This window comes from Rousettus aegyptiacus, unplaced genomic scaffold (assembly GCF_014176215.1).
Source record: "Rousettus aegyptiacus isolate mRouAeg1 unplaced genomic scaffold, mRouAeg1.p scaffold_m13_p_12, whole genome shotgun sequence".
Lineage (NCBI taxonomy): Eukaryota > Metazoa > Chordata > Mammalia > Chiroptera > Pteropodidae > Rousettus > Rousettus aegyptiacus.
In genome coordinates this window covers 18092761-18107896 of record NW_023416287.1, presented here as the reverse complement: position 1 = coordinate 18107896, position 15136 = coordinate 18092761, and the positions used below count along the sequence as shown (strand labels likewise).

General features: G+C 43.8%; 1 protein-coding gene across 1 annotated transcript in view; it reads left to right on the top strand.

Annotated features, from left to right (window-relative positions):
* Window positions 1-6538: 6538 nt before the first annotated feature.
* Window positions 6539-15136, top strand: part of MMP24 (matrix metallopeptidase 24) — a 41016-nt gene continuing 32418 nt past the window's right edge. The window contains exon 1 of the mRNA XM_016126405.2: window positions 6539-6775. Coding sequence (XP_015981891.2) covers window positions 6542-6775 — 234 coding nt within the window. The 5' untranslated portion in view covers window positions 6539-6541. The remainder of the gene's footprint in view (window positions 6776-15136) is intronic.

Sequence of the window (15136 nt, the reverse complement as noted above, 5' to 3'; positions counted from 1 at the left end):
GCCTTTAGAAAGACTATTACACTAACATTTGTTAAAAGTTCAACTTATATTTATTTATGTTTTGAGTAGATAATATAGACACATATTTTTTAAAAAAGTCAAAGGACACAAAAATGTATACAGTAAAATATCTCCCTCTCACCCTGTCCTCAAACCACATAGTTTCCCTCCAAGAAGGTAATCACAGTTATCGGTACCATGGAGTCCTTCCTATTTCCTGTGTAAACAAGAAGGTACACACACACACACACACACACACACACACACACTCCCCATTATTACAGAAATAGTAGCATACTATACCCACTATTCTGCATCTTGTTGGTTTTTTTTTTTTCATTTAATGTTACATTTTCGACATAATTTCCTAATGGTTTATAAAGTGCTTCCTCATTATTTTTAATGGCTGCATAGTGTTCCATTGCATGACCATCACTTTGAATATGCTCTTAAGAGAAAAATCCAAGTGGAAAATACCCTCAATTCATTTGGGGCTGGATCTTGAGAGTGAAGCAGGGGATTGAAATGGGACTTCTCTACATCCTAAATAATTGGACCCTTTCCTTCTTCAGGTCCTTACTAGCCCCCCACCTCCCACCACCACCATTTTCTGCCAATAAAACTTCACACGATCTTTCATTGCTTATAACTTTTAAACACACAATGTGGTGATAATGTTCAGTGTATACTGTATATAAAACAATTAGTTTATAAAACACTACCTGTTTATATAGGCTCATTTCAAATGCTACTTCGTTTTTGCTACTTCTTTCACCAGGGGAGTAGTGGAGGACGAGGGACCGCATCAGATATTAAAGGTGATCAGATAGTGAAAACGAGGGGTTCTGGCTAAACAGACTCAACAGGAACTTTGCTAAAGCTAGATTTACAAGGAAGTGCACAGATGGGCCTAGGAGAAGTTTCAGAGCCTGACTAAGGTTTAGCCAAGCAAAGAGCCTTTGTCATCAAATGGAAGGTATTCTGATACCCGCAATGAGAAGCCAATGTGATCTAGGGAATAAAAAAAAAAGTCCCAAGGGATCATAAAGAGCACAGTGTCTTGGAACTTCAGGAGCTTTAGTTCACTTCTCAACTTCTCTTGCCTTGTTGTAATAGCCTCATAACCCACCTCCCTCTTACATCAAGAACTATTGTGAGGAAAGCATCTAGCATAGTGCTGGACAATGCAAGTAACCAATGCACGCAAGATCCCCCTCTAATCTCTTCTCCACCCTGGTACCAGATTTATACACTTAAGAGTCGTCTTCTTTCCTATGGATGATTACCTTAGCTCATAGCCAGCCTCTCTACTTGCATACTTGCATACTCGAGGACATTGCTTCAGCAATTATCCCCACCCTCCTGCAGCATCCATTTTTCCCTCTCCACTGGATCATTCTCGATCCACATATAAACATTATATAAACCCTTTTTTGACTCTACTTTCTCCTCTAACTGCCATATTTTCTCCTTCCCTTTGCAGTAAAACTCTTTGGAAAAAGGTATATATATTTAACACTTTTGATTCCTTTCCTGTTCTCTCTGGAATTTACTCTAGTCAGATTTTTGTCCCCTAGAAGCCACCAAAACTGCTCTTCTCAAGATTAACCAATACCTTCACATTGGTTAATCCAATTACCATTTCCTAACCTTCACATTATTTGATCTATAAACGGCACTTAACACAGTTGATTATCCTCTCCCTTAAAACACTTTCCTCACTTGGCTTCCAGGATTTCTCACTCTCCTGGGCTTCTTTTTGTCTATTCCTTCTCAGTGTCTTTTGCTGATTCCTCTTCATTTTTCCCAACCTCTAAATATTAGAGTTGCCCAGGATTAAGTCATCAAAACTTTTTTCTTTTCTCCCCACACTCATTTCCTATGTTATTTCTTTTGGTCCCTTGGCTTTTAAATATTATTTTCATTTTTTTCGAGAACCTCCAAATTCATATTCCAGTCTAGACCTCTTTCCTGAACTCAGACCCACATATGAAACAGCCTCCTGCGTAAATCCACTTGGGTGTTTAATAAACATCTCCCACTTAATATGTTCAAAACCAAGCTCTTATTATTTCTCTTCAAACCTGTCCCTCCTGCAGCCTTCTTTGTGTTAGCTAATGGCAATTCCATTCTTCTAGTTACACCAAAAAGTTTGGTGTAATTTGACTTTTCTCTTGTTTTCATGCCTCATACCCGATCCATTGCCAAGTTTCACCAATTCTACTTTCACAATCTGTGAAGAATTCAACTACATCTCATAATGATGTACTCTTGGTTCAAGTCCCCATCATCTTTTACCTGGATTCCAGTAATAGCCTCTTAGCTGGCCTTTCTGCTTATGACCTTTCTACCTGTTCTCAATACAGCAACCGAACTGGTTCCATTAAGGGTAAATCAGATGTCTCTTCCAGTCTCGAAACCTTCCATTGGTTTTTTATGTCAGGTAGATAAAAACCTTCCCCTTCCATAACCTTTATCTCCTAATACCCTCTCACTCTTCTTCCACTACAACCTCACTGGTCTCCACATTACTTCTCAAACTTGCCAGGCAGACTCTTGCCTCAGAACTTTTTCTGTTCTCTCTGCCTGAATTCATTTACCCAAGATATCTGCATGGTCCACTCCCTTGTTCCTTCAGGTCTTTACTGAAAACTCACCTTTTTACTGTCCACCCTATCCAAAAATTTCTCTCTTTCTCGTTCTCTTCCTCCTCTCTCTTACACCTATACACACACCTTTCATATCTTAGTTCACTGCTTTTCTCATCTATTGCTAACAAATGACATACTTATTATTTTGTTTATTGTCTTTCACACCCAGTATAATATAAATTCAGTGAAAGCAGGGAATTTGATTTGACTTCTTTACTGCTCTATCCCAGCACCTAGAATAGTGCCAAGCACATAGTACATGTTTAATAAATATTTGTTGATCAATTTGTTGAAATGTTATCATGTCACTCCTTTATTTAAAACACTTTAGTGATGCCCTACTGCTTAGAATAGGGTTCTCAAACCTTTTGGTCTAAGGATCCCCTTTACACTCCTAAAAATTATTGAGGACTCCAAAGAGTTTTTGTTTATGCGGATTATATCAATTGATAATTACCATACTAGAAGTCAAAGCTGAGAAATTTTAAAATATGTATACATTAATTTATTTGAAATATTTTCTCTCTCTTATAGCACATATTGTGTTATATTTTTTTTCTATCTATGTAACTGTCTATGTTGTTTTGGAAAATATCTATGTAAATATATCTGTGTAATTATAAATCTCCCAATGGACTATCTTTCTAAAGGCAACAACTGTAACTTAATCTTTATATCCCTAGCCCACCTGGCACCCACAAGATATTTAATAAATATTTATCGAATGAAGAAATAAGAGAGGAGGTGAAGGGAAGAGAGGGCTCCAGTTTCCCTACAGTGAGCTCTGGCACTGATATAATACTTCTTGATAAGATTACCAATATCAAAGTTTTTCCTAACATCTGCTCGGTTAACTATATAGTTTCCAAAGTAAATCCCAACTGTTCATATGGTCTTTCTCATAAAGTGGAGAGGGCAGGAGTTATTAGTTTTATTTTACAAACGAGGAAATCAAGGCTCAAAGTGATGAAGCAACTTGCCCAAAGGTGCAATATAAATTAGTGACCGCCAATACTTGAATCCAGGTATCTGACTCTAAGTCCAGTGCTTTTTCCATTAAAAAAAAATAGGAAAAAAGAAGTCAGAGCCCAGATTATTCCATCATAGAGTGTTACTGAAGCCTTCACAACCTCCTCTTGGGCTGGCTTCACAATGGTCTCTTGACTTCTCAATTAGGAACTTAACTTAGGGATACATTTTATAAGCATCCATTTGTCTTATACCAACCTCTTCCTTCTCTATCATTATCTACTGCCACTCACATCCACCATCCTTGGTACCTGGCTCATGGACCACTTTAGCCCTACATCACCATTAGCAGTTTAATGAGTACTTGGCATTAGAAGAAAGAAGATGAATAAGACAGATCTTGTCCTTAGGAAGCTCAGTCCAGTCTGTTCCCTTTCACTCAACGAATGTACTCCTTCCTTCTGGCATATACCCTCTCCAAAATCTTCCAACTTTGGGCAGTTCATTACTCTTTCCTCAATGTTTCCATAACACTTTGTTCTCATCTCTGTCATAATTTATCATGTAACCACAATGACTTGTCTCTATATCCCTACTGGAATGTGAGCTGTTCAGTTCAATGGTGTGTATGCAGTCTTCAATCTCTGATACTGCTAACTCTCTCCCTCTCTTTAAAACATTCCTCCTCTTCCTCATGATACTCTACAACCCTGATTCCTCAATCTTTTTGGCCACTCTTTAGACTCATTTTTGCTCGACTTCTTTCAAGCCCTGGATATATCTCAAGATGGGGCCCTTAGCCTAGATGGCTTTTTCACTCTAGTCTTTTTGCTTCAACTATGATATTGAGGGTTCCAAAATATCTATTCTCCACCCTCTTCTGAACTCATTCCTATATGCATCTCAAGGATCTTATGGTCACCTCAATCTCAGCAAGCCTAAAAGCAAACTCCTTGTCACCTCCCTCAAGCCAGTTCCTCTTTATGACAGATCTATTACTGTGAAGACACAACCATTCATCTTTCTGGACTAGCCATTATTCCAAAATCCTTTCTCTCTTCTATTTTGCCCAATGTCTCTTAAATTTATCTCTTTTCCCCCATTCTAGGAAAAAAATGGGTTCTGAGGTCAGATTGCTCCATCTCTGACACTTATGAATCATGTAAATTTGGCAAACTTATTCAGAGCTTCCACTCCCTTATCCCAAATTGGGCATAATAATAGCATCTATTTCATAGGGTTTATCTATGAGGATTAAATGAGATATAACACAGTAAATGACTTAGCCCAGTGCTTGGTACATAGTAGGCATTCGATAAATGTTAATTATTTTTGGTATCATTATTTCTTTATACCTAGACCATTGCAGTAGTTTCCCAACTAATCTGTCTGCATCCTCTGGTCATTCCATACACCGGGAGGGTAACTAATGTAAAACATCTATTACGTACTAAGCACTTCATCCTCACAGCAACCTTATGGAGTAAAATCAGCATCATTTTATAAAAATGGAACAGAGCCAAGATTTGAACATAGGTCTGATTCTAAAACCTGCCACCTTCCCACACTTCCAAATTACCAGGTAACCATATGACACCATTTTCCATACACCATCCTGCACACACACAAAAAGACCTTCAATCACCACCACTCCCATTTCCCTTCAGAACATAACCCAAATTCATTATCTTAGGATTTATGGTCTTGTAATATTCCCCTCACTTCCCAGCACTTTCCTATAGGAACTCTGCGTTCCAGAGAAAGGAGTCTACTGCTCCAACCACATCCTGTCCACCCTCACCTTCCTATGGATATGCCCTCTTCATCCCTCTTCCCTTGTTTAATTGCCTGGCTAGAGTCCCACGGGATGCATAAGACCTTTCCTGACTTCCCCAGCCCGCCATCAAGTCTCTCCTGACCCCTGAAGCACCTGCCTGTATCTCTTTTGACACTTAGTGTTTGCTACCCTGTATTTCTTTGCACCAAGCTGTAAATCTCTACCCTTCAGGCAACCAGCCTCCTTTTCTTTTGTACCCCAGGTAGTCCAGAGCCCTACATATATATATATATATATATATATATATATATATATATATATATATATATATATATATATATATATATATATAAAGTGCTCAATAAACATGGGTTGTTTTGAATGGAAGACGGTCTTCCCAGCTGGGCAATTTCTCTCTAGAAGGTGAGGAAATGGAGCTTCACCTTAATTCCACCCAGTGTCTCCCAGGGCTGCTCCCCTGAAACATCCTTCAGGTTTATTCTTTAGTTTTCACCCTCGCTACCCAAGGAGCCCCTCGGACCCTCTCCTCCAGGGCTATTTCTTTAGCTCGTTCCCCTCCAATCCCGCCATTATCCTCAGGGAAGCTCCTCAGTCTCCTTCCCCGGGGCAGCCCCTCAGACCCCTCCTCCAGTGCCACCCCTTCTCAGACCCTCTCCCCTGGAGATAGGGACACCGTATAACCTCCCCGAGAGCCATCGCGTAGTTCTATCGCTGGGATTATTTGTTTAGCTTCTTTTCCCTCCCTCAGGGCTGCCTCTCAGGCTCCCCTCTCCAGTCCCACCCCTTTGGACCCTGCCTCCAGAGCTGTTCTTGTGGCCTCTGAGACCCCCTCCCCAGAGCCCCTACTCGACCAGTGCCCCAGGGCCAGCCCGGGACCGCCGCCCCGCGCGTCCGCCCGGGTGCTGCCCCCGCGCCCCCTGCCGCCCCCCGCCGAGGCGGGGCGCGCGGAGGCGGGGGCGCGCTGGCGGCCGAGGCGGCGGCGGTGGCGAAGACAGGCGGGCCGGGCGCGTGTCCGCGGCGCCGTGACTCGGCGGCTCCGCAGCGGCTGCAGCGGGAAGACCCGGCCGGAGCCGCCGCCGCCGCCGCCGCCATCGCAGCCGGGCGGCCGGGCCCCGCCGCGGGGATGCCGAGGAGCCGGGGCGGCCGCGCCGCGCCGGGGCCGCCGCCGCCGGGCCGGGCCCGGCGCTGGAGCCGCTGGCGGGCCCCCGGGCGGCTGCTGCTGCTGCTGCCCGCGCTCTGCTGTCTCCCGGGCGCCGCGCGGGCGGCGGCGGCGGCGGCGGCGGCGGCGGGGGCCGCGGCCCCGGCGGCAGCGGCGGCGGCGCGGGCGGCCGAGGCGGAGGCGCCCTTCGCCGGGCAGGTGCGGCTGGTGCGCGGGGCCGGGGCGCGGGCGCGGGGCCTCCGGGCAGGGCGGGGGGCGGCGCCGGGGCCGGGCCGCGCCTGCCGCTGGGGGAGTGGAGGTGGCGCGCCGGGGGTCCGGGCCAGGGTCCTGGGGCGGGGGCTGGAAGGGCGGCGCCGAAGCCCGGGGGGAGGGGGGTGGCCGGGAGCTGCTTCAGCACCGCGGACAGAGGCAGCGGGCGAGGGCGGAACGCAAGGGTCGGATTGTTGTGGCGGCGGTGGGGTGCGTGGCCTGCATGACTATGTGTGAGGGAAACCGTACAACGCCTCGGAGTAAATAGTGAGCGCAGCCAGTCTGTTGTGGGCTGGGAGAAGAAATCGAGGATGTTCAAGCTGAAGAAGGAAGGATGGGGTAGAGAAGGCGGCGGCGGGGGTGGGGCGGGTAGCAAGAGAAGGACTCGATCACTGTCTTCATATTCTAAGGGCTGTCACGTGGAGGAAGGATAGACTTGCTCTATGAGGCACCACAGGGCAGAACTAGGGCCAACAGGAGTGGGGGTAGGGTTTACAAGAAGACAAATTCCAGCTCAATACAGGCAGAAGTTTGTAACCATCCGTGCTGCATGTGCAAGCGAAGGCTCCAGGAGGGGACTGGATGGATACATGTATAATAATAACAATAATGCCAACTAGCATTTACTGAGCACTCACTGTGTGCCAGGCCTGATGCTCTGTTTTATATGAATTTGTATCTTATTTAATTCCCATGACTACTCTAGGAATGGTTGTAATTATTACCCTCATTTTACATGCCCACCTGTCCTTCCTTCAGTGGAAATAGAGAACTTAAATAATTCGCCCAAGGTCACAAGACTAGTAGTGAGTGATGCAGTTGGGGTTCTAACCTAGGCAGGCTGACTCTCTCTAGTCTCCGTGTATTTAACCATAGCGGTTATTCTGTATCACAAGAGGTTGGGAACTATATAATTTCTCTGGTCTCTTCCAACCTGGAAGTCTAGGAAGTGAGGTTGAGAAGGTGGTCTTCTGCAGAGGAGAATAAGAGTGATTGCCTCAGATATCCTAAGAGATGGAGTGTGCTGGTTGAAGCAGGCAGTCTATTTGTGCAGAAGAATCTGCCAGGACAGGAATTCTTGATTGGACATGGAACTCAGTGGGTCATAAACACTCTGAAATTCTGTGTGAAATTGTATTTGTATGTATGTGCAAGTGTGTTTTTCTAAAAGAGAATCCATAGCTTTCTGCAGACTCTCAAAGGGCTATGTGATCAAAAAAATTAGAGTGGTTAGGAAGTCTCCTTAGCCCCAGTTGGTAGTTATCTTCCAATTGCTGGCTGACTTTTAGTGAAAACTTTTCCTAGCCTGTTTGTGTTTTCAGCTTTATTCTGTCTCACAGTAATGCATTTCATGAGTTTATACCCTGTAAAAAGTAGGATTCCTATAGTCTTCCTGAGAGCAAAAGGTGAGGTGGAAAGACCTCACCTTGGCTAGAGATTTCAGAGGCCTGGGCTCTAATCCAACCTTGGCCCCTAATGGTTTCTGTGACCTTGGGTTATTTCTTTGCCTTCTCTAGGCTTGAATTTTACCATCTCAAATATGAAGAGCTAGAGCTAGATGATCCCAGCTCTGAAGCCCTTTTATTCCTATGATATTTTAAGCATTAAGAGGAGGCTAATTGCTTGAATATGTCAGGATTCAGAGAGAAGGTTATGTGTACCCACTCCTTATCTTCAGTTTTATAGGCTTTGATTGTTCCACTTCTCTTAGCCTTTGTCTTAGCACAGTTAAGTTTCCTCCTCATGACAAGCCACCTATAGAATAGCTGCATTCATCCTCTGGGTCATTTTAGCTGCCCTTTTCTAGATATCCTTGTGCCATAATGTTTAATAGACATAAGCCTGACCATTGTCCCCAGATATGGAACCTTGTAGTCTTGTACACAGGAAGAATGATTTCCTCTTTGGTTTTCAGGTCCCTTCCTGCTTCTGCCTATCCCTTTGTCAGCCTTCCTGACCCCAACACGTTAGGGCACTGCCTTTAGGAAACAATCTGCTATAGCTCCTGGATCCCTTTTGTGAGTCAAAACTGATAGCCTGGAACACAGCACCCTATATGTGGATTATATTTATCAAAATTCATTACCATGCATTTCCCTACATCAACATTTATCTGCCATTTTGCATCCCACTCAGTACCTTCCTTCGACTCTCACTCTCTGCTTTGGCAAAGCATTCCCTTACATGAAAGGGCTTAATATGATCTGCAGTCCTGAAATTTTCACTTTGCTCTACTTCTGGATCACTTATAAAAATTTTCAAACAAGCAAGTCCCAGCATGGTCTCTTGGGGGCCCCAGCACTCTTAATCTCCTTTCATTCAGAGAAGTGACTGTTTATTTCCATTTATTGTTTCCTATCTCTAAGTGAGTACACCACCCTTAATTCCATGATGACTCCATTTTCAGTGCCTAATACATTGTCCAAAACTTTCTGAAAGAGAGACGAATTATATTTACTGCTTCTCTCCATGGTTTGCACCTCCCTATTCCTGTTGAATATTAATGGATCACATTATTGAAGTCTTATAGAAATATTGTTGCTTTTTAGCCAGCAGATAATGTTGCTTACTCCTCTTTCTGTCTTTTAAAGCCTCTGGAGTCTGACTCCACCCTACCTCCTCACTAGAAGGCTGCCTTTCCCACTGCTCATCAGTACTCATTTTTACTTCAAACAGGCTCGTCTCTCCTTTATCTTAAGATAAGCAACTTCAGTTCCTCTGAACATCTACACATGCCATTTATGTCTGCACCTCCACCCAACCACCTGCTTCTCCAGGAAACTGTCCTTGACTTCTCTAGTCATTTATTTTTCTCTTCCCAGGGGAACACTTTGAGGCAGCCCCAATTTGCCATTTAAGTTTTTTTTTTTTAATACTTAAACATTATTTGGGGGGAAGGAGTTGTGGTTTTTAGGTAGGGCTCTCCCCAACTTTATGTTTTTAGATCTAACACAGCTCCCAACTTTAAGTGCTCATTGTTAAGTACTCAAGCATTCAATGGATTCTACTCTTTATCCTTTATGCAAAAACGTTACATGGATCTGAAATAGATGCAGGGGGCATGTGAGTCTCCAGGTCCTCTCTAAAATCCCTAAGAAGATGGGACATGCCGCTCACCTGCCTTTCCCTTATTGGTAACAGAGGTTATTCCTTTCAGCAGTGCTTCTTCAATTTCACCCTTGAGTTCTTTCAAAACCCAGTAGGTAGGTTATTATCTAGTGGCAGTGACATACTATACAGAGGAATTGAGAGGTGGCCATCATCTTAGAGACCACCAAGGAAGCACACAGTAGTACTTAATAGATAGTTCTTAAATCGCCATTAGTGAATTGCCCAAGGTCACTAAACCTGATAGTAGGTGAGTCAGAACTAGAACTTTTCCCTGGTTTCCTGACTTTTTAGTTGAAAGCATTTTTACTATCTTTGGCTTTTGGTTTCATGTCACTGATCTTGCATTACCAAAAGACAAAGTAAAAAAAAAAAAAAAATCATTCAGTCTGTTTTCTCCTTTGCTTCCTTGAGTCTTTCTCTTGTATTTTGAATTCAGGGGTCCTACTGATTCTCTAACTGGCTTCCTGTGTTTGATATATTTAAAGCATTTCTTTTCTCCTATTAGCAAAGTAGAATGCCCACAAATAGTTTTTTGGCCCTCTTAGTTTCCAGTATGATTCTGAGGAAGGTCAGTTCAGGCAGAAAAGACAAGCCAATCAAAACAGACCACACAATGTGATGCCTGGTCCAAGGGCATAATGGATTCCTGATCTTTAGACCAGTTTTGAGAGATCTGCTCTGGGCAGATGGAGAACATTCTTTAGTTTGTACCTGCAGTCAAGGAAGTTAGAGCCCTGAATGAATCGAAGGATGGTGTAAGCCTATTAAGAAGCTATCAGATTCTCAAGCCGAAAATTTATTTCAGTATGATTATTACCTCCAGTGTATCTTTTGTCTGAGAAAAACAAATTCTCACTCTTAGGAAGTTCTTCCTTTTATTTAACCTGAATCTAGTCCACCGTATTTTTAATTCATTTTCTCCTATTACTTTAATAGCCTCCTAGCCGAATGGCGCTTGGCACTTTCTAGATGCTTTCATGTGCATGGCCCCACTTGATCCTGGCCACAATGCCATGAGATAGATAGGGAAGACACTGTCCTCATTTTATATATGAGCAAATGGAGACTCAGAGAGATGATGTCATTTGTCTACGTCTTGTTTAGGAGCCCATGTGTAGCTAATAAATAGTAAAGAGAGGACCAGAGCTGGATTTTCTGTCATTGGTCTGAGTGTTTTCCTTCTACACTAAACTTACCTTATTCTGGACTACTGTAATAGTCTTTTAGCCAATCTTTTCCATTTTCAGGTATGTCTCACTCCAGTCGCTGAAAAAGGCAGTTCTAGAGCAAAAAAAAAAAAAAAAAAAAGGGTAAATTATAGTTATACCAAAGAGATTAATCTTAGAAAATGCTTAGCCTTATGACACAATAGAGTTTGAACTCAAAATGAGAAGAACCAAATTCTTCATATACTGTAGCCAATGTCTCCTCAGTGCCTAGCATGTGCATGGCACATTCTGGATACTTGATATTCTTGAATTAATTCCATTGTCTGTATCCCCCACCAACTTCTTTGAATAGTGCTTGGTACATAAAAAATCAGTACTTCTTTGGAAGAATAAATAAATGCATTGTAGAGGTATAAACAAGGTCCGAGGAAGCACTGAAATGGGAGGGGATGAAGTTCCCAGCTGAGGTCGGGGAGGTCAGGGAATGTTTTAGGAAGAAAGCTGATATCGAAGATAAACATTAAAAGGAGGAGGAGGATGGAGGATGCTGAATGGGGAAGTCCAGACAGAAGGAAAATCATGAAACAAGACTCCAAAAGAGTGTGTGCTATGTTTCGGAAACAGTAAATAATTTGCTGTGCCTGGGGCATCGAGTTACTTGCTATTTCCAGTAAGAATGTATGAGAAGAAGAGTCTGGAAAAGGAGGCTGAGAGCAGATTGTGAAATTGGCTTTTGTCCAAAGGCTGAGGGGAATCATGAAAGGTCTCTGAGCAGAGAAGTGACCTGTTTGGAGCCGTGTTGAGGAGGTAGAGGGACCGGGGCCTGTTCCAGAGCTGTCGTGGGTGCTGGCCCCTGCCCTGGATGCTTTTAGCGTTCTTAGCACAACTTAGGTCTGTGAACCTGTCTGAGGGGCTAGTATGTGGATAAAAGCTGTGAATCCCAGCTCTGGCCCTCTCTAGTCCAGAGATTTGGGAACAAATTATTTGGTTTCTCCGAACCTCAGAACTGATTCCATTCAGGTCCTTCACTAGTTGTTCTCCATCACTCCTCCATGCATTCATTTTAAAAGGCAACTTCGGAACTAGGTTTTCTCAAAGATCATACCATGTTGTTATAACAAAGTAGGTAGAAAAAAACAAGGCATTGCTATTGACAACTTTTGTTAGCAATAATCATCTAAAAACTCAATTCTATACCACAGACACTAACGTGCACACTGTTCTTTGTGCCCCAAAAACCCTGGGCCAGAAAGATGCCAGCTGTCCTTCACCTCTTCCTCTCTCCCATCTCAACAGAATCAATCGCCAAGCCCCAGTGAGCCCCACCTCCTGAGTATATCTTCCCCGTGTCCACTTTTCTCCACCTCTGCTGCCTCTGCATTTGCCTAAACTTCCATCATGTCTCATCTGGGTTTCAGAAACTTCCCATCCGATCAGCTTCTTTTTCCCGCCTCTAATCCTTCTTCAAACAGCAGCCAGCCAGAGTGACCTTTGAAACTAAATCTACACAGGGGTCAGTTATATCTGAAGCAAATATGGTAGAAGCTAAGATTTAACAAAGCTGGTTGGTGGTTATCCAACATTTGTTTTATTATTTTGTATGCCTTTGGATGCTTGAAAGATTTGATTTAAAAATTTTTTCTTAAAAATCTGATTGTGTTACTCCCATCCTTATCTTGCCTAAAATGGCTTTTTGGATAAAGACTAAACTACGATTACTATACTATACTTTTTGTTTAGTTCTTCTTATGAAAAAATTTCAAACACACATGAAAGTAGAATGAACAGTATTCTGAACTCCCTTGTACCTAGCTAGTGCTCACCAGGCTGCTTACTAAGGCTCGAGGCCCTGTATGACTCAGTCCTGCCCAGCCTCTCTGGCTTCCTTTTGTACCACTTTCTCAGTAAACTCCAGCCACCCTGGCCTTCTTTCTCTTATTCTAATACACAGGATCCTTCCCACCTCAATAAGCCTTCAATAAGATAGGCTTTTTCCTGGGACGCTCGGTTCTTTCACCTTCACCTCTTCTACTCGTCGCGTACAGGGCTCAGCTGAGATGGCACATCCTCAGGGAGGCCATCGGTGACATCACGGCCTGCATCTCTTCTCAGACACTTTCGCTGCACGTTCTCCTTTTCCTTCAATCCATTATCACTATTGTTAGGAAACACTTAGTCTTCCCATGTCTACCTCCCTCACCAGGCTATACGCTGTATGAGGAAGAAGAGTTCAGTGGGGGCGACAGGCATTTATTACATTGATGTACTATAATGTAATAATGCTGTTAGCGAGGGGTGCATATAATGCCACCGGGAGCACAGAGGAAGTCAGTGCAACCTTGATAGCCCTCCCAGGTGAAGTGGCATTCAAGTTGCATTTCGAATGATATTTAATATTTTATCCGGGAGAGGCCAGAATACAGGTGGGGAGGCATTCTAGGGAGAGGGAAGAAAAGAGGCACAGGAAGGAACCTGCAGGCAACATAAGGCCTGAAGCTACAGTAGTAGGGGGTACTTGGGATGGACAATCAAAGGGTAAGACTCGAAGACAGAAGATAAGGCTAGAAAGGTGCACTGGCATCAGATTGTAAAGCTTGTTGAGTGCTATGCTAAGGAACTTGGACTTTAAGACTGGTCATGAGGAACCAGGAGATTGGCTCCACACTCAGTCCAATTAAGCTAAAATAATAAAACTTTATGTAATTACTTAGAGGTTCTTTGGTTGGTCATCTGCCTGTTACAGTTGAGAAACTAAGGCCTGACCATGGCCTTTATCTCCCCTCTTCCCTTTTCTAACTAACTCATCAGTAAGTCAACCCTAAGGGGACAGAAAACTGGTAGATCTTCAGGAAGGCACTGGAAAGGGCTAGGAAGACTAAGGCTCCTCACTTCTCAGAGAGTGAATGGCTACACTCCTGGCCTTGGGAGAAGGCCTCTCCAGAGCTGAAAAACTTGGACATCCCAGAGTTGACCCAAAACCCCAAATGCACCACCTCCCTAGGTATGGTGATTGTCTGGCTTGTGGTGGCCGCCTGGGAGTGGGCCAAGGACATTGTACAGAGTGCCAGGGAATTCCCGCTAGTGCACTTACCACCTACTCAAGAGCTCATGGCAGCCAAGAGGCAATGCCGTGCCATTAAGGTGTTTGTCAAGAAGCTAAGTTGGGCATTGTGGGCGATCCTGAGGGCTCATTTTAGACTGGCTGTAAATGAAGGGGGATAAAAAAGGTGCAGCCTTTGGAGGCAAACCAGAGCTAGTGGGGAGGGTGTAGCATGACAGAGAGAACCTCGTTAGGAGGCAGGGGCGCTGGGCTCCATTTTCAGTTCCTCTATGAACTTGCTCTGTGATTTGGGACAAGTCGTTTCTTTCACTCTGTCTTATTTTTCTCTTCTGCAAAATGAACATGTTAAATTAGATGCTTTCTAAGTATTCTTGACCAGTGTATATTCTAGATACCTGAATGGTTAAGTCTTCAAGATTTTATAATAAAAAATCAGTTCTAACTCAGGTTGGCTCAGTGGCAAGACTGCAACCTTAGTTGTATGGGTAGAGGAGGAAGCAGGGTTTTGGTGGGACAAGAGTTGGAGGGAGCTGACACAGTGATATGGCTAATCTCTGAGGAGTCACCAAAGAGACACAATGATTTGTTCTGGCAGCAATGACCAAAGGTGGTGATCGATCTATTGCTGGAGAGTATGGAGCGAGCATATGGACAATAACATTGTGAGAATGCTTCCTATGTGCCAAGATCTGCTCAGTGCTTTATCTGTTAGTTTCCTATAGCTGCTGAAACAACTTACCAGAAACTTAGTGGCTTTACAACACAAATGTGTTATCTTATAGTACTGGAGGCCGGAAGTTCAAAATGGGATTTATGGGACTAAAATCAGGTGTCGACAGGACTGCATTCTTTCTGGAGGCTCTAGAGAGAATTCATACCTTGCCTTTTCCAGCTTCTAGAGGTCACCCGTATTCCTTGGCTTGTGGCCTTTACAGCAATGGCATCATTCTGACATCTCTTTCTGTCATT